Genomic DNA, 26455 nt, shown 5'->3' with positions numbered 1-26455 from the left:
TCTGGTATGCATTTATTTCTGCCATGTCTAAAACCATGTTCCAAAATATCTGACAAACTGCAAAATTTTGCATGGGATACAGTTTTCCAGATGGTTTGTGAGTCCATATGCCTATGTGCAGCTAAGCCTGAGAGCAATACATACAGAAAATTTTTAAAATTATATAAATAGATTAAGATACATGATGTGTCATTTCTAAAATCATGATGGGTGTTAAGTTTAAATTAGTTGTTTTCCTGGAAATAGATTGCAGGATCTAGCAACTAGGAGGTTACAAGGATAAGAATAGGTACCAGGAAGATTCAAGTTAGCAAGCAGTGTGTGTGCACATGTGTGTGAGTGTGTGCGCCTGTGCACACGTGCATGTGTGTGTGTGCGTGTGTGCATGTGAACAGCCCACGACTGCTGGGAGCCATGCTGTCGCTTCTCAAGGTTTTGAAGGAGCTGAACCGGCACTTGAGTCAGACTGGCCATGAATTTGACAGGAAAAGTTTCTAAACTTCCTGAGATATAAGACACTGAAGCTTCAGATGGCAACCTGAGTTAATCACAATGTGAGACACTTGCTCAACACGGCCCAGCCTAATCTAGCTGGAAATACTCACATGCTCCTGGGATGAGCAGTAACCAGCCTACAGATAAACATGTTTTGGCAGTAGTTTTCAAATTGGAGAGAGAAGGGAACAGAACGTAGTAGAAGAGGAAAGAAACATGGGAAGGATGGAACGGCTGAAAGAAAATGCTTTAAAGACTAAACTACATAATACAGTTTGTGCAAAGAAACACTAGCACAATTTTGTGTAACAGTGACATCTATTGGTAGAAATACCAGAATTGACTTAGAAGTACATTTAAAATCCTTTCAATGATGCTTACACTCACCATTGCTCTTCTCTTGAGCTTGTTACAAAATTGATTTCTTGTCCTAACCTCCTTTTCCTAAAATAATTCATTAGAATGTTGTTGTGATACTGTGAAGGTACGGGTTTATCCTTGTAATAAAATGTTGAGATGAAAATAAATAACTGGACTAAAAAGAACTATGATGTAGTTGTTACCACTGCTACAAATATATGCTACAACAGGAACAATCCAGTCCATGAGGATACTTTGTCTGCATTTACAAAGTCCTTGTATAGGGCAGGAGGAGTTCCAAATTAAAAGCCATTTACAAACAATAATTGAGTAAAATAAGAGACATCTAAGATTAGTAAGCAGTCTGTTTCCATTTTTCTTACTCTTTTTTTAAGCAGCATTTTCTGTCTAAAAATCTAATTAAAAATCTGCATTACTAAAAAGGGAATTATTTCAGTTTCTTGTAGTTAATAAGGAAGAATATTTATTCCACTATTTCTAAGAGATTCAGAACAAAAGCCTCCGTTTCTATACAAAAGGGGTGCTCAGCATGGGCTGAGGGGCTGTTAGTGACCCACCAGGACACTTTATTCTGCAGCTAACTCCCTGTGACTCTCTTTCTTGAAAGTCTTTCAGAACAGAAGTCTGGGCTGAATTACTTGCAGAGCCCTTGCATCTCAAAGACTGCTATATTTCTGCTTCAAGATGAGTCCATGTCCAGTTGTGTGACAAGGGACTGGAGGAGGAGCTGCTGGTAGTGCTGCCATCAGAATCCATTTGGACTGCAGCACTGCTATAAGCAGCCTATAAGAAAGATAATGGCCAAAAATAGGCTGCATAAGTTGCTCTGGTGACAACAATCCGTTCCCAGATCTTGTCTTCCCTGTGCACTCCTGAGACCGGACAGCGTGACAACCGTGGTCAAAAAATGTGCCGGTGTCTGAAGCGCAACTCTGAAACAAAGATGATGTTTCCAGGAAATAGCAACTGAAATGGACCAATTTATTTACTCACAGTCACACTACATCCAATCATGTGATCTACGGCCCTTTCCTGCTGTTGGAAGAAAAAGTTTAGCCTGACTGATCAAAAAGTTAGGCACTAGTGTTTTAGAATGCAGTTATATTCATAATAGTGACAATCTGAAAAACAAAGCTTCTTATTGAATAGTTCTGCTTTCTATGGATTATGAGCATCCTTACATGAATGCATAATATATTTGTATATGTGCATATATAGATATACTAGTGTTGGCTTATGTTATTGAGAAGATGTTTCCATGTTTCTATCAGTTGGAAGGAGGCAGATAAAGTAGATGAGGGAGAGAGTGAATGAATTCTGCTCTGACAGGAATCTCAAATGCACAATCTCTATCAGAAGCCTGAAGAAAAATCCTGCATTAGATTTTAAATCTTAGTTGGAGCACATGGCGTTCTCATTCGCAATCCAGCATAGAGAAGATATAGAAATACAGAAGATAATGAAACAAAATAGAAATGCAACTCCACCCTATTCTTTATACAGCATTTAATCTCAGATAAAAAAGCACATAAATGAGATGTGAAAATGCAGCTAAAATAACTATTAATAGCTAGTAATTACTTAAGAAATTCTGGTAAATTATTTGATGTGATTATGTGGGGTTTATTTTATAAAGTTTTTTGTTTAATCTTTATTATATCATACTGTAGATGGGGAGCAAAAGGCCTGTTGAAAGGAAAAGAAGGTGAAAAGAGAGCAACCTAGAAAAGGAAAGCACAAAGGGAAGAGATTAAAAATTCATCTCTATTCTTTGTTACACTAAGTGCCAGCCTTTGTGCCTTAACGCACAAAGATCTTACTCAGTTTACTTACACAGTTTACAGTGATCTTCTGTTCCCTGTCTTTGTTACTTGTATGTCTGCTCATTTTAACCAAATCAGCCAATACATCTCTCCTACAAGTTCTGCCTCAGAACTACCATTGCTTTTTCATATGACGGGTTTTACAGGCTAACTGTTCCATACATTTATTGTTACAATATGCACTCCTTCAAAATAGTAAACTGGCTTTCTTAATGTGCTTTCTGGTTTTATAACCATATAACTATTACGATCTTTTTTCAAATTCTCTAAAGTAGTCCATATCTCAATGTCAAGGAGAATTTTGATGAAGATGTTAAAAACCACATTGCATTTCTACAGCCCCCTACACCAAATGTGTCTGGTGTCCACTCATTCTGTTAACATCATGTACTGCTGAATTTTGATAAGAATTATCATATCTCTGTTTCTGTTGCTATGTCTAAACTTAATTACTTAGATTTAAAGGAATTATGTTGGTGATACCCAGATCCTCAAACCTCAGGAAAATTGCTCGCATAATGGTCTATAGTGAAGTAACAAGGCTGAGAATAATGATGAAAGTCCAAGATTTACAGGCTTCCTTCCATCTTCTCTGCCTTTTCTATTTTAGAGCATTTAAAGAGTTAAAATACTAAGTATAAAACAAGATAAACAGCAGGAGAGACAGACAGGGGAGCAGGAGAATGTTAAGATCATTATCAGTCAGCACAGTAAGCGTTGGGCTGGGGACAGGGCAGAGGGCAGGACTGTGTCAGCTGAGCTTCAGATCAGTTCAAACCGCCTGAGCCACAACCACAGCCTGCTGCTTCACGTGGCTCTTCTGAAGCCTGACACAATTCATGCATGTTTGATGCTATGATTATTTTCAATGAATTATGCAAAATTTTCTTCGTTTAAGACTCTTTATGTTGAAAAAACAGTAGAAAGTTTGTTTTCTATACAGTTTAGCCACTTGGCTGTTTTGTAGAATGTGTCTTCATGCCCTGTTCATGTTTCTCTAGTTTGCTATTACGGTGATCTGAAAAGGCAATCTGAATAGATAAATGGTCAGGAAGCCTTGAGCCCTGCCGTATGGTAGTGATAGAAATTAGATTACTTTATTCTGGCTTATTGTGTGTTTTCTTCAAAGCTAGTTCTAAAACCTACTTAAGGGGAGCTCTTAGACACGTCGAGAACAGAACTGGAGTGAGTTGTAGGTGTGACTTCTGTCTGTGATGAAATGTAGGTCAGAAAGGGTGTGGATTATTAAATGTGCTTTAAACTGTAAGGAATGATTGTCCTTTTGTATAATTAGTGTGTTGACTGCCCTGAAAGTTGCTGTGACAGGTTTTAGGGGCTTCTCTGAGGCACGAGGGAGCTGTCGGTTTTATTAAGTACAGAGACTTGTAACATTATCATAACTGATTTTTTCTAGAGATTTTGAAGTTGTTTCTTCCTTCAGATGCAATATTACAGCCTGTTCAGAGAGACTTTCCTTGTGAGATAGATACACCCAGCATTAAAACACTTCTGCCAACAAACTGGCTCCTTCTCATTTGCACATCACAAAATGATGATCTCCTTGTGTAAAAATATTAAGGGCACATATCAATGTATGTATTTTACCCAGAAACGCTTTATTGGGTAAGTACCAATGTGTATTTCATTATTAGTTATCCAGGCCCTCAACAGGGGACTGTCCACTGGGATGATCATCAGAGTGTGAGAAACACGTCCTTACAAAAGTGTTATTTGAGGCTGGGGGTTTATGGACTGTGTGGTGAATTTAAGAGACTGGCTGGCTTCCAGTTTTTGATCATTTCTCCAGGGGTAGATACTGAGACGAGTTCCTTTGTTCATCCTAATGCTCAAAAAGCTTGGAAGTTTCTTCTCACTTCCTAGAGTTCATTATCAAGAGAAGAGGTACATATAAAGCAGTATCATTTTCTGCAGGCTTGTGAGATTACCTCTGGTTTTATATGGTATATTTCTACTTCTGGAGTTTTAATTATTCAGTGTTCAACTCTGGGTTTTCTAGCATCTCAATACATTGCATAATTTTGGCCTGACATTCAAAGCACCATCATTTTCACTATTGATTTGACCATTGTCTTGTAAATTTTGTTGGGATGTTGTTTAGACATAAAGTATGGTTTTCCTGCTTTTAAGTCCACTTTTAAACTCAACTTTTCATACATACTATTAAAATCTTAAATAGTTAGATAGTGGATATTTTCAGTAACCTGCCTATGTAAAATATTCATAGGACTATTACAGCTTGGTGACCCTAGATTATTAAAGAGAAGTTTTATTCTAAGTGCGGGTTGTCATTAATATAAACAGATAAAGAAATATTTTGGGATAATCTGAATAAGTATGTTTAGTTTAAAAGGTACCATGGAGTTGTTCATATAGGTATATTTTTTGTTAGTGACTGACGAAACTGTTCTTGAAAAATACAATTTAATGTTTATCCATCGTAAGTGAACCGAACCCCAAATAAATAGGTACATAAATAAATAAGCAAGGCACAACCATAGAAATTATCAGGACAATGAACAATTAGTCCTGTGGTTGAACACAAAAATAGATGTAAATTTAAATGTAGAAAACTTTGGTTCAGTAGGGTCACTTTGCCCCAGTTATTTTGTCATAAAATGAAATTTAGAACTGCTGTATATTTGCCTTCAAGAAATCTTGTCTTCGGGGAAATCACCAGTGCTGAGGTAGCTGCCTTCCACTTGTCTTATTAACACTGGGATTATACGAGTAGGTTGGCATAGGGAGTGATAAAGACTGTGCCCCTTTCCTTATGTAAAGCTTCCTTTTGTGATATTAATCTATAGTGAGCCTAGAAAACCAGGGGAGCCATGACCTGTCAGTCATTTCTGTCCTTGGCACCTGATGATTAAGCGTAGCGGAGAAGCAAGTCCGGAGCTTACTGCAGGAAATGGCAGGCAGTAAGGCAGAAGACATTGTTCTATGTTAAATCACAGATAAAGATGGGAATGATTCCAGTGCCCTTTGCCTATAGGTATGAATGCAACCCTGTAATTGAAAAGGTGTCTGTAAGATTCATCTAAGCCCTTACTATTACAATCTGATTTTCAGGAAACTTTCTTCCTGCATTAGATACCAATGATTTTTGCTGTTGACTTTACAATCTTTTATTGTATATTGAAAAGTTAAACACGTGCTTTTTGTACAGTCTGCATTTTTAAACATTAAACTGAAAGTTAAATGTGTTGGGATACTTTGTTGTTGCTTGTTGTCTGTAATATTCAGCTTTTCAGTAGATCTTTCTCAGTAATTTCACACAGTGGTGTGAGTGCTAGGTTAACGGCTGGACTTGATGATCTTAAGGGTCTTTTCCAACCTTGACGATTCTATGATTCCATGATTCTATGATTCTATGATCTACAACTGATTTTCCTGCGAAGGACAGCTTTCCCCATGTTCCTTGTTTAAGATTACGCACCACAGCTAAATGACTGACTGTAGAATGACACTCTAACTTGGGTGCAAAAAAAAAAAGAATAGTACCTTTGAATTTCTAAGTTACCAATGCGGAAATTTGACTAAACAAACTTCTTAAAGGCTGCGAATAAGAAGAGTATAAATTCCTGCAGATTTGCAGTCTCCGTAGTTCCAAAAATAAGAAAAGAAACAGAAGTGAAGACTTTTGACTGGAAACTGACCGAAATGTTACTGACTTTCTGAATATCAAAGGTGCTTAAGAGTATTCTGTACTTTCTTTATATGTATGCGGTGAAAAAAATATATCTTATTCCTGACAGCTTTTGTGAATAGACTAATACAGTCTTGAAAACCTCCTTCAAGTGTTTTTGCCAGTATTCACAAAAACAAATCTCACACATATAGTATTACCGTGGCAATATATATATATACGAAGGTTATCAAAAAATACGTCAGCAGAGATTGTTCTGGTGTGAAATAATCCAAGCTTGGGTGCAATGCAGATGGACAGCCTGCCTGATTTCTAAACAGTTAACTTGGTATTCCTAAACGCTGGCTGTTTACCCTGCCCACCCAAGCAGCTCCTAGTCACTGGGTGTGGCGAACGCCTTTGATAAGTACCTGCGTACAGTTCACAGCAATAGCTGTGCAGAGTTAGGACAGTAGTAATATGAAACCAGTCTTGTTGGTTTTTGTTCGTGGGCCCGGAGGCTGAAATCTGCATTCCAGATGAAACCTGCAGCAAATCGGAAGAGAGCCTCTTTTTTTTTTCTGCTTTCTTGGGCTTCAAGGGCGCTCACCCGAGTTCGCTCTGGCTGGCTGGGAACTGGGGACTCTGCACAGGCTCCGGGTGCTGGCACTGGAAGCTTCGGATTCGTTACTTCAGGTTTCCATTTGACGTTTTTTGGTGATTATGGATTTACAAAAGAAGATCGTCATCAAAGCGGAAAGACTATGCAAAAGAATCGGTCAGGAATTTTCTGCTGAAAACCACTCACAGGTCGTGTACTGGGATAAGGAAGTAGCAAACTACAAATGCGCCCAGTGCTGCTCGGGAGGCTTGTTTATATAGCTGCTCTGCACTTTTTAGCACGTAGGAAGTTGTGTGCAGCCAGTAGGATTGCAGGAGTCCCAGCAGTAACCATTGGTCGAATTTTCAACCGAGATTAGTGCGCTGGCATATTTGCTGTGACAAAAAGCCCTTTGTGTAAAGGAACAAGTTACCGACACTGCTGAGAACTTTTTTGACGGTGGGTCTTTTTGCTGCTCCTGAAGTAGAGCTCGGAGGCCTGGCGGGCACTTCGGCTGCCGGCTGCAGCGCTGGAAGCGGAAGGAGGGGCCGGGTGGCCTGGGGGAGGCCGGCTGCCTTCGCGGGGCAGGGGAGCGCTGCCGTTGCAGTGCCTGTAGTGAGTTCAGTCTCCTGTCTGAATGCATGTAGTAAATATTTGTTTAGCAGTTAGTAGCACTGCTAGAAGCAAACCTATTCTGTACTTCATGCAACATGGAAGAAGCAAATACAGTGCCTGATTTTAGTGAGCTTTCAGCCCTGGAGAATACAGCAAAAGGCGAACCTGATCTTTTCACTACATTTTCTGTGAAAACACTTTTTGGATTTACAACTAAAGTTGACTCTACAGCTTCCAAAGAAGAAACAGTGCTTAAATCATTTCAGCCTTTGCACACCAGTATAAATACTCATGCTAACACCTGGCATGAGAGGAATGATAATGATTGTAATGACGACTCAGAAAATCAGCACGGCATGAATAGTACCAGTGGCCAAGCTGACCCAATGTCTGGCAGGCAAACTGACCTGCAACTGGAGTTAGCTGAACAAAATGAATTACTTCTTCACCATTTAAGGTTTGTACAGACTTCTTTGTCTGAATCTGACAATGATGACAAGGATGCTATTCTCGTACAAGGTACTTTGGTTCATACAACAAGCGATACAGAATCGGACACGGAGAGTAAGGACCTAGACACCAGTGAAAACAATACAAGCGAATCTGGGCTAAATAATGCTGCTTTGTCTGCTGAGGCTTTGGACGATAACGATCAAAATAAGGAAGAGTCAGAATCAGAAGGGCACAGCAACAGTGATGACAGTGTGGATACAGATGCCTTTGAGTTACACCCACCAATTTCTAAGCAGCTCCCGAAAGAGCTGGATGGTATTCTGGAACATGACTCCAATGGAAAAGACAAAATGTTAATGGATGAGCAGTTCAGTCACTTGCTTGCTACAGGGGAATGCCCTCAAGAACTTCCAGATGAAGAACAAAGACCTTCAGCTGATAATACATCGCTCCAAAAAACAGCACTGGCTGAAAAGACTTTCCAGCTGCCCGCTTTCTTTAGTGGACTACGTGTGAGGAAAAAGGGACTAACCACAGAGGATGGGGAAACTGTTACAGAAATTAAACCAAGGGAGAATGATTTAGCTCTGCTTAAATTACGACAGCCTGTTAAGAAATCCAGTATTACATCAGGTTTGACCACTAAAAAAAAATCAGCTGAACCTAAAGCAAGTCCTACTTTCCTGGAACAACTCTCGCACTTGTTAAACATAGACGTCTCCAAGAATGAAGATAGAACTGAGGACTCTGGTGAGGGGTCTGGGGAGACCGAGGACAGTGATGAAGCTCAAGAGAACAAAGCCCCTGGCAAAACAGAACCACGATTTCTCTCTGAGGAAATAAAGTCAAGCCCTGCTGAATCTGCACTGGACGTCTTTAAAGCTTTATTCACACGGCCTCCCAAAAAAGAAACAACTGCAGATACTTCAGAGCTGGAAGCCATAAAACGCAAAATGAGAAATGAAAAAGAGTCCTTGAAAGCTGTATTTGAAAGGTCAAAATCAAAACCTGGGGATGGACCATCAGACAAATCTGTAGGTTGAATTACTTTTTCTTCCTAAGATCTGGAAGTAGATGGATAAAAAATAATTTCTTGTTTAAAAATTATTGGTGGGGATTTAAGGTCAAAATGTCAGAATTGTCCTCTTCATTTGGCAATCTCAAGTTTTAGATTCCCAACTGAAGAAATCTTGGGGCTAATTTGTCAAAATTCTTGATCATCTGAAGTTGTAGCAGAATTCAGTGAGAACTGGTTGTAGTCACAGCCTTTCAATTAGAAGCGAGAACTTAAAAATCAGTTTCTGATTTTAAAAGATTACTAGAAAACAGTTGTCCATGTATTAAGTATGGCTTTAAATCAGTTTGGTGCTGCAAATATTTACTGTAGTATTATTTAATAGTTTCTCAATCTCACTTTGTTTTCTTTCACTGAGTTTTTTATTTTTAAAAGTAATATTTCACTTTACCTTTAGGAATAATTCTATGATAAGAGCTGATACGAGAAGTTATGGATGATTTTCAACTCAGTTTGTCCAAGACATAGAATTTAAAGTAATTTTTTTTCTTATTTACATGCATATATCTGGCTTTGCAAATATTGATAAGCATTTAACCTTCTCTGAGTATAACTTAGTGATTCCAATTAGACAACTCAAGTTATGGATTAATATAAGCATTTGCAAGGTTAATATTCTTAAGTATATGGAGATTTAGTATATTTTTAAGAAATGAAAAAATAGAACCATAATGATAAATGAATTTGAGTGTGATTTGAACTCTTTAATTAAATGAGTAACCAAATTCCTAATTAAATGAGAACCAAAATTCTTACAGCTACATCTTCAGCAGATATAATCAGTCCAGAACATTGTTCTTGTTGGCTACAGGGGGAATTATCTGAATGATTGAATTTGCAGGGCTGGACCCTAAACCTGAAGCTACTTAAGTTAGTTTGCTGTGTTGGTTGTACTCTCATTCAAATTTTTATTCTTACATAAAATTAAAAGCTTTTTAAAAATCTTCACTGACACCTGGGTAGACTGATAATACCAGTTTGTAGTAAATTACCTATGGGGAGGAGAAAAGAGGCAGTCGTTGGCTGTGGCATGTACAGCAATTGCAGTCTGTCTGTGCCCTTCCCATTCCTGGCTTGCTTCTTCCTGCTTACAGCATTCCCTGTGCTGTGCTGGTGTAAGAGTTTGTGCGGCTCACAGCAGACCTGTTTGGGAAGCTGTCATCAGACACGGTGAGGGAGGAAGCACAGGAGTCAGCAGGAGTGGCTTTTATAAATGTCTGCTTAACGTCCGGTCTAGTACGAATGAACATTTTCTCAGGGCAAAGCCAGAGTAAAAGGGTCTTGCCTTTCCATTTTCCTCGCTCACGTTGGCCATTCATGCGGCCACTTTCATATAGGGTTTTGCTGTTGCTGCAGTTGTGTCTATGCAATTACTTATAGTAGCATGTTGTAAATCAGATTACAGAAATGTTAGAGATGTAAAAAAAACAAACCTAAAACTTAAACCTCTAAAAGAATGCTCGTTTAGTGTTTTTTTTCCCCCATTTAAAGGGTTATTTTAGCATTCCAGTTGACAGTGCAGTCCCATTAAGAGCTGCAGCAGCATTTTGATACGGCAGCATTACATGGTATGCGGACTGAGCAAGCTGCTGGGGGCGGGGCAGGAATTTCATAAACTAGCTCTGCTTCCAGGAAATTATATTGTCAAATGATGTCTTAGGTGAATTCCACTAATGTTTACTTGTAAGAGGAGCACAGGTGGGTCTTTTCACTCTGAAAAAATGATACAGGAAAAAAACCTAGTGTTCTTGACCACCTCTATGGTTCACCAAAGGATAGACAGCTTTCCACACTGATGTGAACAGTTTCAACAAGTCATTGTATGTCACATGCACTATGTTGTTTTCTTCCTCAAAATAATTTTTCTACACTGATTGCTTTGTATCTCTTCCAACCAACTGAGCATTGTTTCAATCAGTAGAACAAGGCAGATAGGTAACCATTCTAGAGTGCACATATAGAGTTGAGCATGGCGGTTGCTGTTTTGGAATCAATTGATACTGCAGACTTTAATTTTTTCTTGCGTAATTTTAACAGCCTGACCTGAGTCCCTCAGAGCAAGATGACAAGACTCCAGGGAGACTCCAGACTGTCTGGCCGCCACCAAAAGCAAAGCATGAAGAAGTAAAAGTAGGATTAAAGTACACAGAAGCAGGTAAAACAAAGAGGTGAAGCATTTGCAGAAATTAGTTTCTGACCTTTTTAATCTTATTTAATACAGAGATGGTGATACGTCACAGTATTTTCTTACCTGGAAAAACAGACCTTATGTTTTGGATGTGCTGTTTACTGCTACTTGTTAAGTATCTGATTTTTAAATGTAAATGGCTAAATCTGTGTTGAAATCTAAATGCTTGCCTGTACAAATTCATGAGGAAAGAAGTGAGGTTTTTGATAAATTAGGTTATCCCTTTCTAATGGGATTCTGTTCAAATGAGCAACAGAATAGTGAATGAATGGAAACCTGACTGCCTTTTCCATTGCCTTAGAATGCGGGGGGCAGTGACCTGCTGGACTCTGCTCTGGCTGCAGATTTTCTTCAGGTAGTGTCCAGAATAAAAGTAATGAATACCATTTTTGCAACTTGTATATAAACAGAGGAATACTCATATCTGCTCAGATCATTTTTATAGCTAGCCATGTATATTGTCCTATACAACTGTATGAAGGCGTATGTCTGAAGCACAATGTTAACTAGTTATCAGATAAGGTTTCCACAGAAAAATATTTCTTGATTTGTTGTTATTTAGGTAGATACTTACATAACATATTTACAAGGGAAAAAGTGGTTATTGTAGCCACAACAACTCTTTTTCAAATTTGCATTCTTAAAAATAAAACAAGAAGTCCTTATTACCCAGAAATTAGTCATAAACTGTGGAATTGTCTGAAATATTGAAATGAAAGGCAATAGACCACCTGTTCTTCATGCACCTGGAGATTTTAGAAAATACCACCTACAAGGATTAAGTGGTATTAAAAAGCAAGCTTTTATACTACCTTGCTATGAGAAATTGTACAGGGTAATGCTGTATGGTTCTTTCCAGTTCCACTGGATATCCATTTGGCCTGGTACATGAGAAAGAATAAATAGGAGTAGTGGATCTGGTTTGTATTGTTTGAAATATTGGTAGAAATACTGGTTTGTGTTGTTTAGTGTGTGACTTCTTTCTCCCTCTTTTCTCAGTTTTCTCTGCATTAATCTTACTTTTTTTGTAAAGTGGGGCATGATACTGGAAGTGTAAAAGTTGCTGGAAGATTCAGAAAACTTGGCTTTTCCAGGAACAACATGGTTCTAATATAGACAGAATTGAATTTACAGTGCATCTGATTGGTGTGAGGTGTGGGAGTCTATCACTGGATGACCAGGACAGGTATTCAACTGTTGACAAGGAATGCTACAGGCTCTTTCTGTTACTCTTAGATTCTTATTATAGGCTATATGCTTGCCGTGTTTAATTTTACCCAAATGAATATTTTTTTCTCCTAATGACTGTAATCATCTGTGGCAAAAACATATGCTGAAATAAAGAAAGGAAAGGCAACTGAATTAACAAAAGCTCCAGATTCTACTACTTGTAGAGAAATTAGGTCATGCTTTCCTGAAATTTGAATAGGAAGGACAGACTGGCTTAGAGCCCATGTAAATTGTTACTCTTTTGTTACTATGATATTTTGGGTGGCAGTGTCATCAACATGCTGATGGTTAGTTTGCTAAGTCAATTTTTTATACAGACCAGATTCTGCAGTTCATTAGTCACTCCAGTGTCTGGCAGAGAGAGGGATTTGAATGAAAACAAACTGCTGGTGACTCAGCTAGGATGAGACAGAAGCAGTGCTTTTAAAGGAAATAGGCGAAGACTGTATTTGCAGTATATGTTAAGAGTGCAGTAGTTATAGGTGTACCTCAGTGATTAGCAGGTTTGTGTTTCTTTCAGCTGTTCATGGATGCCCAGAAAGCAGTTGTGGCAGCAAGGATACTGCAAGCAGTTGTCAGTTGCATATGATGGATCAGTTACATCTGCTTTTCTGAGTACTAGGGTGACTGTTTTAAAGCACTATGTGCAGAAATGAGTTTATGCAGACTCAAGCAAGTGAAGGAAGGTACTGTTCATGAGTAGTGCTGATATAATTAAAAAAACAGAGTTTGTATTCAACGTTGGTCTTATTGCTGGGGAGAGTGCTTTGTGGTTTTTTTAATGAATATGAAAGTGGCAATACAGCATTACTTCTAAACTCAGTATCTTCCTTCTGACAGTGGTTGGTAGCTTCACACTGCATGTGTATACTGTCCTTTCCCCTCATGCCCCTTCCCATCCAAAATTCACTTCCAGCCACCAGTACCTTAGGAACTTTGTGTCCATAAAGTGAGCTTCTTAAAAATATGATATAAAGCAGGTTAATGATCACCATTCTCAACCAGTTGCAACCTGAAACCCTATTTCTTACCCTACAGTCTTGTCCTAACAGCTAAGATCAAATGAAAAATTCTTGATTTCAGAATAGAATTCAAAAATTATGTGTGGCCGGGATGTTTGTGATTCCAGTCTTCGTCCACTGATGTTCCTGGATAGATGATTATCTATAACATAAAAAATGCTGAAGTGACTTGTTTTAACTTTCAGTCAGTGATTTATGTCAGTGTTTTCATTTCTGCTTAAGAGTTTCATCTACCAAAACAATAGGAATCTATATCCGAACAATAATAATAGGCTGAATTATTAGGTAAGTATTCATTTAGCACAGCTCTGTTTTCTGTCACGAGTGAGATCACATCCAAGGATAAATCTGTGGACATAAGTCTCTAGTTCTGACAGAGTACAAGAATATGTACTTATTTTATGAGGTAGCATAGATTTTTTTCATTTTTCATGAGAAATTAGTATTTAAAGTAACACTGAAAATTTGAAAGTTGGAATACTGTAATCTTTCTCACAGTTCTTCACTAAGTCTTTGATTTACTTCCTTCATCACCATGCATTATGGCAGCTCTGACAGGAAGGTAGGGATATTGAGGGAGAGGATTCCTGGCTTTTTGATCTTTTCTCACCTGCTTGCCATGTTTTTCCTCATTGTTCTTTCTGCCTAGTGGAAGCAAGAAATTCAGGCTTAATTTGGCCTACACAGCAGACATCACAGTGACTCATAGCAGCTTGGAGGAGAAGCTAACTCCGTCCTGAGGCTCGTAGTCTGGCTTGATGTGTGGGAAACCAACTGAAAAGCAAATGGACATAACAAGGAACACGTGTGTGGGGCTGACTAGGCCTGCTAGCAATATTAGAAGTGAGAGAAGTTAGTGAATAAATATAACTCTGCAATAGGCTTTTTTCATGCATTTGATAACATCTTGTGTAGTCATAGTATTGTCATCCGCAACACCCGAGTTTTGAGTTGTAAATCTGGAATTAAAAGGATGATGATATGATATTTTGGCATATCTTATGTTTTCTTAATCCTGTAATTCCTCTGTTTCCATAGAGCAAGTGACTGCGCTGTCAACTGGCTCTCTGTAATTAGCACAAGCTGCTTACATGGTTCTCTAGAGAAACTGGAACTTCTTTGAAGTGTGTCAGTCTGAAATAGTTGAAGTCCAGAAAGTCTGTAGTACATTACACCATTTATATCCTGGAAGAGTAGAAAAAGAGTATTTTAATTTCTAGTTATAGATCTATTCCATGGAAATCTTTACTGTGTAATCAAAGGCATTTCTATGCATGTTTCTCTGGTCCTAAAGTTCTGTTCTTCTGTTTTCATTAATTTCTTTTACTTTTTCCTCCATAATTCTTAGAGAGATTTCTCCCACTTTATAAGCATTAAATCTGATAGAAGGGTAGATGTGTCAGCTGGTGATATGGTGAAAATATTTAGCCAGGTAGAGGAGAAAAATTCATGTCTATACTGAGTGAACTCATCTGTGATACTAGATCACATAGAATCCACATGTAATGAATGTCTCAGCTGCTGCATATGACTAGATCAGCATTTGCAGCCTCTCACATCCAAGAAGAGGAGTTTAGACATGAGTTCTGCTTCTCATAAATCTACTTACGTTTGAAGAACAGTCTCCACATTAAGGTGGTATAGATATATGGATCTTGTGATTCCTATTAAAAATGCATTTTTAGCCATTAGGATCATATAAAACAGAGATAGTTTAGTCTTTTGCTTAAGCAAAACAGAAATTTAAAAAGCGATAAGAGAGAAGTATTTGACATTCCTGCTGGAGAAAATGTTAAAAAAAAATCAAGTTGAAACATTAATCCATGTAGTGCTTTTTTTCATTACATGTTTTCTTGTTAATTCAAATGTCTGTATTTAACATGAAAAAACCCTGTTCTCTAACAGTTTGTCTATTCATCATCCATAAATCTGCAGTGAGGTAATGCTGTCTCCGTGGTGCCACAATTTCTATAACAACAGTCTGTGATGCTGTAAGCACTGTTTTCAGGGTAAACAAGAAAATCAGGAGGTGACCGAGAAAGCTCATATTAAACAAAAAGTGTGGAAGTAAATGGTGAACAAAATACAAAATAATGGCAGAGGTTTATTGCCAAATTTCAAATATATTAAAGCCTTGGTCCCCTATGCTCTGGATTCCCAGCAAGAAAATCACTTTATGGTCATGACATAAATGCAGAGAATAACCAGCTTAGTGAGAGAAAGAGAAGCATAGTGGTCTGAACAAAGAGATGAGAGATAAGAACATGATTTCTTATCTTTCTTTAACATAAACTTCCTTTGTGGCCTTGAACAATTTGTGTTTGTCTCTAAAAAAGACATAATGCTTGATGTTGTTAGTGTCCTGAAAGAAGGTGTTGTAACAGTGGCTGCTAACAGTTGGTTTCATCTTAAAATAAAAAAATTGACATTTTTTTAGTAATTCCAGTTTATTTGATTTCAGTGTGGTATTTGGGGTTTAGTTCTGGGATTCTATTGTAAATTTTATTGTAATGAATTAGATAAAGCAGGACTACAGCAAGCAGGACATTATGCTTTGGTTGAAGATAGTGTTTTTGTGATTTAATGGTCACTGATCAATTTGATGTGACCTCAGAGTGCAGGTGGGCTGCGTAAAGGTTTTGTAAATTATTTTACTACATTTTACTGCATTTATTGTGCAGCATGACAGGCGTATTTGGCCATGTTATGTCAGTGTTTCATTCTGACAAATACACTAGCTTGTTATTGAGAAGCTGAGTTTTTTATTACACGCCAGATTGTTATAGCCGTATTATATTCCTCTAGAGTAACAATGACATTTTCTCCCCTTACTTATGCCAACTAAAGCTATAATTTTATGGATTTGGAAGGTGTTGGGCATAGCGCTGCTTGGAAATCTCTACAGTTTCAGACCAATGGGTTATGCATGTGCTGATCAATGCAGCAGCCACTTTTCCAGATATCTTGCACCCCTGTCTGCTAAGATTTACTTTGAAAATATTTGAAAAAAAACCTCAAAAACAAGCAAACACCAGAAACATCCTTTGCTTTTCTCTCCCCACCTCAGCTGATACTGTCATTCATATTGTGCCTCTTGAGATAGGAACAAAAAGATAGGCACCTGTTAATGCTTAAGATTTGTTGTTAAGATGCTTGTGTTCCATTTCTAGCCCTTTTGCTACCTTCTGGAATGACTTCAGGAAAGTTGTGAGACCTTTCTGAGCTTCAGTTTACCCATCCATAAAATTGGGATAAGAATCCTGACCTATTTTTCAAGCCAAACTCAATTCCCTTTCTGTTTATAGGCTATTAGCATTAGATAGACATGCAGAATGGAAAAGAATACTGACTTCCTAAACTTAAATCTGTAAAAAAAATAACACTTACAGTATGGTAACTGTGCCTAAGGCTGTGTGATAAAATGTTCATGCCTTCCTATACACTGAGGATTATAATATTACAAGGTGAGGGGGAAGAAGAGTTACGCTCTACTTTTTCAATAAAAATCCCTGGTTTATTTCCATTATGCAGACTGTTTTAGGAGAGCTATTGTTTTTGAGTCTGGATGCATCTATTGCAGCAGATGCCTGACAAGGACATGTTTTACAGTATACAAAGCCATATCTGGATGCATACATCTGTGTAGCCATAGATACCAGTGTGCTTAAGAATTCACATACAGAACAGCTTTGGTCCACTCAAATTAGAAACTTGATTTTTAAACTACATTTTTTCCAGTGAGAAGATTAATCTATTGTCTGAATATAATGAAGGCAAGTTCTGTGAGTTATTTCCCTTACTGTAGTTTTTATTTTGAAATGTAGTCACCACTATGGGTCCTACCAATGTGACATTGCAAAGGCCCAACATGGTCACAGGGTTTTACGAGACAATTCTTGTTGTATAATTGAAACACAGTGAAAGAGAAATTGCGTACAGCACAAGAAGAATGTCTTTGTATTTTATTTCCGTGGTTCTATTTCAAAATATACGAGGCCCTTTGTATAACAGAAATGCCTCCGAGTTTTATTGAATTCACTTTTCTGTTCTCCAGTCTCACTGTTCACGTAATCTGAAGTTCTGTGTGGCCCAACATTTGAACATGAGAAATTTAGATACTAGTCTAAATGAAACCCTGAGTCTGAACACCCTGACGCTTTCTGAAAATTGGCACCTGGACTTAGAACTGCTTTTTGGGTTTCTTTTTAGTTAAATTTGGTATCATCCCTGCCAAGTTTGCCTCCTCTGCTAGAGCACAGACACGTACTCTTATCTGTAAAAAAACAACCCTATTTATTGTACGTTTCTTAGTTTTATATATATCCATGTTTTAGGTTTGTCAACAGTTCTAAACTTGAGAATTGCTGAGAATATATTGGGGAAGTGGTGTGCGTATGTGTGTGGATATGTAGTGTGCCTACACTCACCCATATACCCACCCACATTTGAATAAATATACACTTACTGCATGTATAGTATATATACATTCTCAACATATGCTTACTATATAGAGTATACAGTGATTGCAAAGGTGTTATAGATCTAGAATAAGTGCTTTGTATTTTAAATTTGTGCTAGGTGAAGTAGATAGAGTCTGTAACTCATCAAAGAAATTCTGTAATAAATTTGTTCTTCGTGTTTGCTGATAAGGTGTTATTTACCATATTGCATTGGTGAATGTGATCCTGTGATAGATTGATTTTGTAACTATGAAGTAGGACATTTTTTGAGAAAGAAATCATGTTGAATGTCCCCAGCAGCAGTACCTCTAGTGTTGCCTTCCCGTGAGGGTGAAAATGGCAAGGGAAACTACTCATTTCTGCTATCTGGTATCTGCAACCTCACCTGTGACAGGAGAGGAACAATCAAGGAGATAAGTTACTCAGGTGACTGCTTCTGAATAGTGCTTTATACTGCTTTGCAGTCAGAAAGAGTAAGAACTATTTTCTTCATTTTCATAACAGAGAATCAAGGGGTTGCTGGTTTTTCCTTCAGGAGGCTGCTTTTCTGTGGGTATCGTTCTGTTGTTCTCAGGGAATTCAATGAGTGTTGTGAAGTTACTTCACTTTCTGTAGTAAGTTAACTTTTATATCTTCTGTATTATCTTAATATCCAGACAGTATTTAGATACTGGACTATTGGCTTGTTTAGGACTGTTTATTCTCCGTATGTCCCTATCCATCTGTCTCCCTTCCTCATGTCTTCCATATTTTCATTGTACCAGAATCTTTAAGGTCTGAAAATCATTGAAATATTAGGCTTGGAGGGATCTTCCTTCCCTTAAAAGTCTAAAAATAAATTAAGTTGAAGTGAAGGATGTCTGCTCATTTCCCAGTCTGGGGAACTGACATCCCTATGTGTATTGAATTGTGGGGCTGTAAAAGAGTTCAGGTTCCAATGGGAAGTAAAGAAAGGACAGATAGAAGTAGATGGAATGGGTTGAGGGAGGAAGGATTAGAATAATGTGTCAAAACTACATTCAGTATTGTTTTAGCCAATACCCTATCCCTAAAACATAGGTAATTCTAAGAATTTTTTTAAGCATAAATCAATTTTCTAAAAGTTATAAAAGGATGCTTGAATGCAAAACTGGTTCAAACCGGTGTTCAGAAAGTTTAAGGAAGTCTGTCTGTCAGTTTTTTATGAACCTAAGCTTTGGACTTTCACTAACCAATCATATTGTAAAAAATGTGTAAGCCACAATTTGTCTACTTAAAATGTTGCATTCATGTAGCATTTCAAATAAATGTTTGTATTTCTCCCAGTGTTACTTCTGTGTAAAAATTATGCTTTATAAACACCATTCCAAGACTGAACAAATAACTTGTTTTGCAAGTTGCTCATGACTATGTTTATTGGAAGAAAAGCCTGAACATTTGCTGCATTTTAGGACTGTATATAATATATAAAAAAAAAAAGGTGCAGCTGTGGTGAGTGGATTCCATTCTGACACCTGGTGGTTAAAGGGGAAAACTACATGGGGAAATAATGGAGGAGGAAAGACTACAGTAAAAGGGAATATAGAAAATGATGGGACCAAGGGTTACCAAGGAGGGAGAAAAGATTAAGAAACCCTCACTGTTCTGAAATTTAATGAATCAGCTCAGTTAAAAATTAGTGATTTCCGTTATGCTACAGGGTGTGGTACGTCTCAAGAGAGGTAGATTGCACTCAAGTTTTCCAGCTTTTGTTGTCTAATTACTTTTAAATTGTGTTAACATTATTTTGCATGTTTCCACATACTGAGTTTAATACGTAAGATTTTCTACAAAAATGAATGTACTGACCAGAAGTGGCTATATAGGTCATTTATCTTCAAAGCTTCTACTTTCTACTTGAAATTTTGAGATCATGGCAGAGAAGGTTCCTAAATTGCTTATGTAAAATTTGAGGAGTAACTCATCTATCATCTATTTGAAATGTGAATTACGGAGATTTGTGTGGGAAAGGTTTTCATATAAGTTTTTATTTAAAATTATTCGAGTAGATAAGTTGTTTTATTATCAAAGAAGAAAAGGTAATTTTTGCACAGCACAGTTTTGAACACGAACAGAATACTAGTGAATAATATTTGAGTGTGTATACTTGCTTTCTGCAACAGTTTTGGAGAATGAAAATTGCCATTTGAAACATTGTGACCCAATGTATCCGCTATTCCCAAAGTTGTAGGTTAAATTTTCAGGTCATCAGATTGACCAGTGAACGCTTGTACCTTTTATTTTAGAAATGTTGATGAACAGTGCAGCTTGCTCAATATCATGACAAAGATTTACACGAGCATGTATTGTGTATATTTGTAAACGTTATTGCTGCTCTGTATTCAAATAATTTCTGTGTGCTATACAACTGAACATATGTTAAGCATTTGCATAAATTACATAGGTTGTCCAAAACACCCAGATTTTATTTCTTGTTTGGTTTTCTATGCATTAAGGAAAAACATGCATGCTATAGCATGTATTTTCTTTGCAAAACAGTGAAGCATGCCTATACTTTACTAATCATTAGTAATATGCTTTATTTCTACCACCCAGTGGCATATGTCATACCTTGGCCACTGTTATTGTGCAGCCTATAATTTTTTTTAAAAGTGCATGTTTTAGAAACAACTTAAAAAGCAAACCAAGGAATTCTTGAAAGCATTCCCACCCCAAACTTGTGTCTTCTAATCAGATTGTATGGAATGAATGTCAGAAGAGTCTAAGCTTTCTGACCTGCATTGCTCTCCTTGCCTTACCGTGCAACGTGAAAAGACAATAATGAGTGAGCACCATTGTTATTTCCAATTGAAAATCTTGAGGAATGAATAAAAGAAGTTATTTAATCATTCTACAGCAGACGATGTGCAATTCTGTGTATATATGGAGCTGAGAGCTTTATAGTAATACTTGCAAGTTTGTTTTCAAGTTTGTTTTCATAGTAAGTGTTAGTACCTGTGGCTTATGGTTAATTAAGGAATGTCCATGCGATTTTTTACATGGTAGAAAATTATTTAAATACTTACTATTTGTTTTTTATTTGATTTGATGGACAGTGCTGGTATCTAGGAACACTTGAAAAATTAAGCAATTCATAAACAGTTGATAATTTTTTGCAAGACAAAATGATATCAATGGGAGCTGAAAATACTGACTGAGGTATATGTTTGTAGTAGTGAATAAAAAGCAGGAAGTCTGCCAGACTCCCTGCTAGGATATGTATTTAATGAGTGTAAAAATAGAAGTTCCCTATGTGAAGCTTAAATACAATCTTACTTATGCTTTTGTCTCTAGCTCACCTAAAGCTTCACAAGGAGGGACCACCAGGTGGGTGGAACAGTGTAATGTTGTCCGTCTGTGTCTAGTCTTTGGTCTCTCTTGTTACCATAAAGGCAGTATTTACCTTTCTTTGATGGAATAAAAATGGTAAAGACAGAGTCTGCAGTACCTACCACTGTTTAGGACTAAAAATTTCATAAAGACTACAGAAATTCTGTAATATAGATGAGGAACTGTTTTCAGAATTCTAGCTTACGTTATTTCAGTTTCGGTGGCTGTCTCTCTGAAGTGTGTGGAACTTAGGTTGATTTCTTTGACTTTCAGATTCATCCCACAATGCTGAGTGTGACATTTTGCAAAGTTAAGATTTAAAGTCTGATCAGAAGAACATCACAATTGAGAACTGGTGTATTACTTTCTCTTCTTTTTTTTTTTTTTTTTTTTTCCCTCATTTCTCTTGTCTGTGAGCAAACTCCAGGTAAATGTAACCCATTTTAGAGATAATCTAGTATGCCTAATAATTGGGCTTCTTATAATCTGGCAGTGCTTATTCTAAAAATCTTTGAAGCAAAGACTGTAGGTGTAGTGAAAATTGAGCTAGAAAAGTTCTTTCTGAGTTGGTGGGCTATGTTCCTCCATTGTGAGGTGTATCTTATATAAAACTGAGGTAACAGCTGAATTTAAGATAAAAGACAAGGTGAAGTGAATTAATAAATGATGAGAAATATTGTAGCAGCATACTTTACTGATTTGAATAAATATTGGATATAAAAAATGGGAACTGAAGCTTTTTGTACAAGAACTAAATTTGCCCTGTTTACTAGCTTAGTATACTAGTCAGTTTGGAAGGATTAAAGGGATGATAGCTTTTTACTTTTCCATAACCTTAATGTATTTGGATACACACTGGTCCTTATTCAAAATAAGAGCACATTTAACACTGCCAAAGAAATACAATAAAATCCCATTGAAAACTGTGTGAAGGCTAATTAGATACTAAGTGATAACACCATGAGCAGATATATCCCCTTCTATGTCTCTCTGCATTTTCTTGCTCAGTTTTGTATCCCACCAAGACCAGGACACAGAGAGCCATGGCCATTGTTGGATTTCAAATGAAGCTTAAGGAACTTATTTTGTACAAACTCTTGTAACTTGGAAACTCCTTTTAAGCAGCTCTTTCAAATTATCAAGTTATTATTGAATGCATGATAACTAACTGAAGCTGAGTTGGAACTCAGTTTATTTTAAAAGAGGATTTTCTGATAGTATTCCTCTTTTTTCTACAATGACTTGTCACTTCTGCAGTTGCTTGCGAAAGTAACTGACATAACTGAATAAGGCATGTTTCAAAGCATTTTTATTTTTCCGTGTATGTGGAAATGAGACAAAGCAACATCTTCTGGAGGGTCATTCTGTGACAGCTAAGATAGCAAGGGCGGGGGTTGTGGTATTTTAGGTGAAGACTGACTAGTTTCACTCTGGTGTCATGAAGGAGGTAAACCTGTGTACTTTTTATAAACGTGCTGCTTTTCTTGATATTGAGTTTATATAATCCATAATGTACATAAATTACTCTGAAATTTTCATCTGCCTTTTTTGCTAAAATAAATATTTGAATAAAAGCTTCCTAAAGACATTCTCAAATGATGAAATACCAACTCCCTAGTAATTAAAACACCCTTTCTGAAGAACAAGAAGTTCTTTCTGGGTCCTCCTTTTAGTGTAATGTATTGCCTCAGTATCTCTAGCCTGTCTTCTCATTTATTTCTGTAAGTTAAGAAACTGTCATTATACTGTGTATGAATGATCATTATTTGTTTATTTATTAAGCAGTTTCCTGTTCTCACGCTTTTCAAACAATTACAGTATAGCAATCTGCTGAGTTAAAACTTTCTAAGGATTAAGATTTGTTTTCTTTTTTTTGATCCTTTTTTGTAGTTGAGTTAGGAATACTAGATGTCGTTGGTGAATATTCAATGTGATTATTTTACAAGACTTATAAACAAACCTTATGACCAGGATAAACTCTTGATGCATTATATCACTGAAGAACAAGTTAGTCCTTAATTCTACCATGAAACACGATTTAGATGATGATGCAAGTGGACATCATATTAGAAGAAATAAACCCAAAGGACTTTGAAGGCCTGTCCTATTCCCTTTGAAGTTTCATGAGAATCCACCCATGTTTGTTACAGCTGCATGAATACTTCTTAGGAAATAAGACAGTGTTCAGATATTTTTGCATTAATTAAAGCAACTTGTATTGGAATTTGTTAGAATTTCCCTGCACATACCATCAATGATCTTAGGGTAGGAAAGTTACACTGTCTATATAAACTGTCATTAAGTGGACTTCTGAAGAGAGTGGTCTGACAAACTCATCTCTCCCTGACAATTTAATTGCTAGCATTTCCCATTTCCCTCACTCAAAGTAGGTCCTACCTTACAGGACTCTGGTGGTCGTGTGGAGGTCCTAGAAACACTTAGGTATTTAGTGTTACAGGCCACTCATGATTTACTGCCTGCTTGGAGACTGGGCAAATGAGCAAGCTATTACCTTTGCCCATCCCATAAAAATCTCATTTTTTTCCCTTCTTTCCTATGAACAAATAGGTAAACAACGTCTTAGAATTGTTCATGGAATGGAAAAAGAAAATTCTACCACTCATCTCTACCCTAAAAAGCTGAGGTTCTGAGGTGAAGGAATTCTGGCCCTCACAACTTCTTGAACACAGTAAACAATATTTACTGATCATACAGATACACGGTTCAGATTCTGAAGGTTTTCTGAATTTGTAACTAAAAAGATTAGAAGTGTAATTATTTGAGGATTCTGTGTGTTTTAAAGAAGCCAGCTCAAACTAATCCTTCCATTCAATATCCTTAATACTTCAATATCCTAGCTTAACTTTCTCTGTAGAAACCATATCCCCAAACAGGCCCACAGAAGTTACAGGTGTATTGCCTGGAGACCATGTTTATCCTAGGAGGTCAGGATAAATGCTAAAGCTGAACAGCTGGGGCAGTAAATACTGATGGACTCATTCATATTCAGATATCAAGGGCCTAATAATACTAGAATATGCTGCTATTTTAGATACTTGGTTTTTATGATTATTAAGGCTAGATTTCCAGTCCTGTGTTATACATTTTATTTGCAAGATTAGCTTTGAGGGCCAAAATTTTAGAACACACAGTGCTGTAAAAAGTAGTCGAATATATTGAATATGTCTTCCTTTGTTTCAGATTATTCTGTGTTAAAAGTTTAAAACTCACAGTTATAAAATACAATAACTATTAAAAAAAATGTGCTTTTTGTATAACTTACATCAGGGTAAGCAACCTTTCTCTATTGCCTTACCCTTTCCCCCATATGTAAGTTTCGGTATCTCTCAACTTTTTGGGTTCCAGGTACTTTTTTGTTTAAATTGCTATTCAAGACAACGTGAATAAAACGGTCTGCTGTCGTAACTGCGCACCCCTAATGTTCTTTAGTGTATTCATATACTCTTTGCTCCAGCAGATGTGATGTGTAAATGGTTGTAGGCATTTGTCCACTGTTCCACAATACGTGGTACTCTGTTGTTTTCACACAGTTGATGTCTGTGATTCTATAACGAATTCCATTTCTTCCTTCTTAGAGCATTTTAAGCCCTTTGTTCACCTCTTGTCCATCTTAATTATTCACCCATTTTTAGTTGTTTGGTTTTGCTTCTTCAGCTTTTCCATTGTGCTTCCACAATAATTCTCTTATGTGTTTACATACTATGTTTGATGCAATTACAGGACACAGAGCTGCTTCCTCCTTCCAGTGGGTATTTAATTAAAACACAATCTCATTTCTTTCTTGCAACCCATTACTTTGTTGTAGATGTTAATTCCATGCTTTAACTGCAGCATTTTGTACCTTATGATAAAGAAAATCCTTGCTTTTAGATCCAGATTTCTTTTCCTGGTATGCTTATATATTTTTAGTCAATGTTATCTTTATATGATCCATATTGCCAACATACTTTAAAATCATGAAGCAGACTGATACCAAATCTGAAAGTTAGCTAAGGAAAAATGTTATCAGATTTGCACTGGTTCTGTCTTTGCAATGTTCAATGCTAAAATATTTCTTTAAAATCAGATAAAATACTAATTATAATTAATTTTTCCTGCAGTTTTGTGTATGTAGAACCAAATATAGTAGGACTGGAAATAAAGTTATGATACTTTCTAATATTGACTGTATCTATGGGTGACAGAAGAGGATCAGGACATTAGTCTAGTTGATCACTCCAGAAATTGTGGGGTTTATTTCCCCAAGCACCTTTTAGAAACATACAGTTGAACAAGGAAATTTGAAATGTACATGTTACTATCAAATAAAATGTAACAAGCTAATCATTAGGAAAAAGGTAAGACAAAAAACTGTATCAAAATAAAAATCTAGGTGAAAAACTAATGAGATAACAAGTTCACATCCAGAATAAAAGAATAGTATATCTATATCCATAAAATGGTGAATTATAGTTTGACTTCAGAAAAAAAAAGGTTATTAATGGAGTACAAAACTGCCACCCAGTGGAAGTGGCTAATTTTACATTTTCTCAGTCTCCTTCAGATTTTCAAGAAATCACAGATCTATTTTCTTGTCACCGGAATGTATAATATATTTACTCATTATAGAAATTATTCCCAGTTTTCTTGCTTTAATCATAATTATATTTATCTATAGTAGAGAATAATGTTTCAAACAAACAATACAAAAAAAGGACAATTACGATTTTACAAGAGATAACATTTAATGTACAGTGAATATTGCAATGCATATTTGGAGCTAGATAAGCTCCATATCTCTCTTGTACTGGGGAGCTCAGAACTGCACACAGCACTCCAGGTGTAGCCTCACCAGTACTGAGTAGAGGGGAAGGTTCACCTCCCTTGACCTGCTGGCAAGACGACTCCTAACACAGCCCAGGACACTGTTAGCCTTCTTTGCTGCAAGGACATGTTGTGGGCTCATGTTCAACTTGATGTCCCCAAGGTCCTTTTCCGCAAAGCTACTGTCCAGCCAGTTGGCCCCCAGCATGTACTGGTGCCCGGGTTGCTCCCCCCCAGGTGCAGGACTTTGCATTTCCCCTTGTTAAACTTCATGAGGTTCCTGTCAGCCCTTTT

The 26455-nt window shown here is 37.0% G+C and overlaps 1 protein-coding gene across 1 annotated transcript in view; it reads left to right on the top strand.

The window, feature by feature from the left end:
- Positions 1-7656: 7656 nt before the first annotated feature.
- FMN1 (formin 1) overlaps positions 7657-26455 on the top strand; it is a gene marked incomplete at both ends in the record, with an annotated part of 140116 nt that continues 121317 nt past the window's right edge. Inside the window, 2 exons of the mRNA XM_082317960.1 lie at positions 7657-9048; positions 11127-11244. Of these exons, the coding sequence (XP_082174086.1) occupies positions 7657-9048; positions 11127-11244 (1510 nt within the window). The remainder of the gene's footprint in view (positions 9049-11126; positions 11245-26455) is intronic.

Source organism: Platalea leucorodia, assembly GCF_965183815.1.
Source record: "Platalea leucorodia genome assembly, chromosome: 7".
In the NCBI taxonomy this organism is placed as follows: domain Eukaryota; kingdom Metazoa; phylum Chordata; class Aves; order Pelecaniformes; family Threskiornithidae; genus Platalea; species Platalea leucorodia.
The sequence above is the reverse complement of the archived record's forward strand: the minus strand, read 5'-3'. Positions and strand labels throughout refer to the sequence as shown.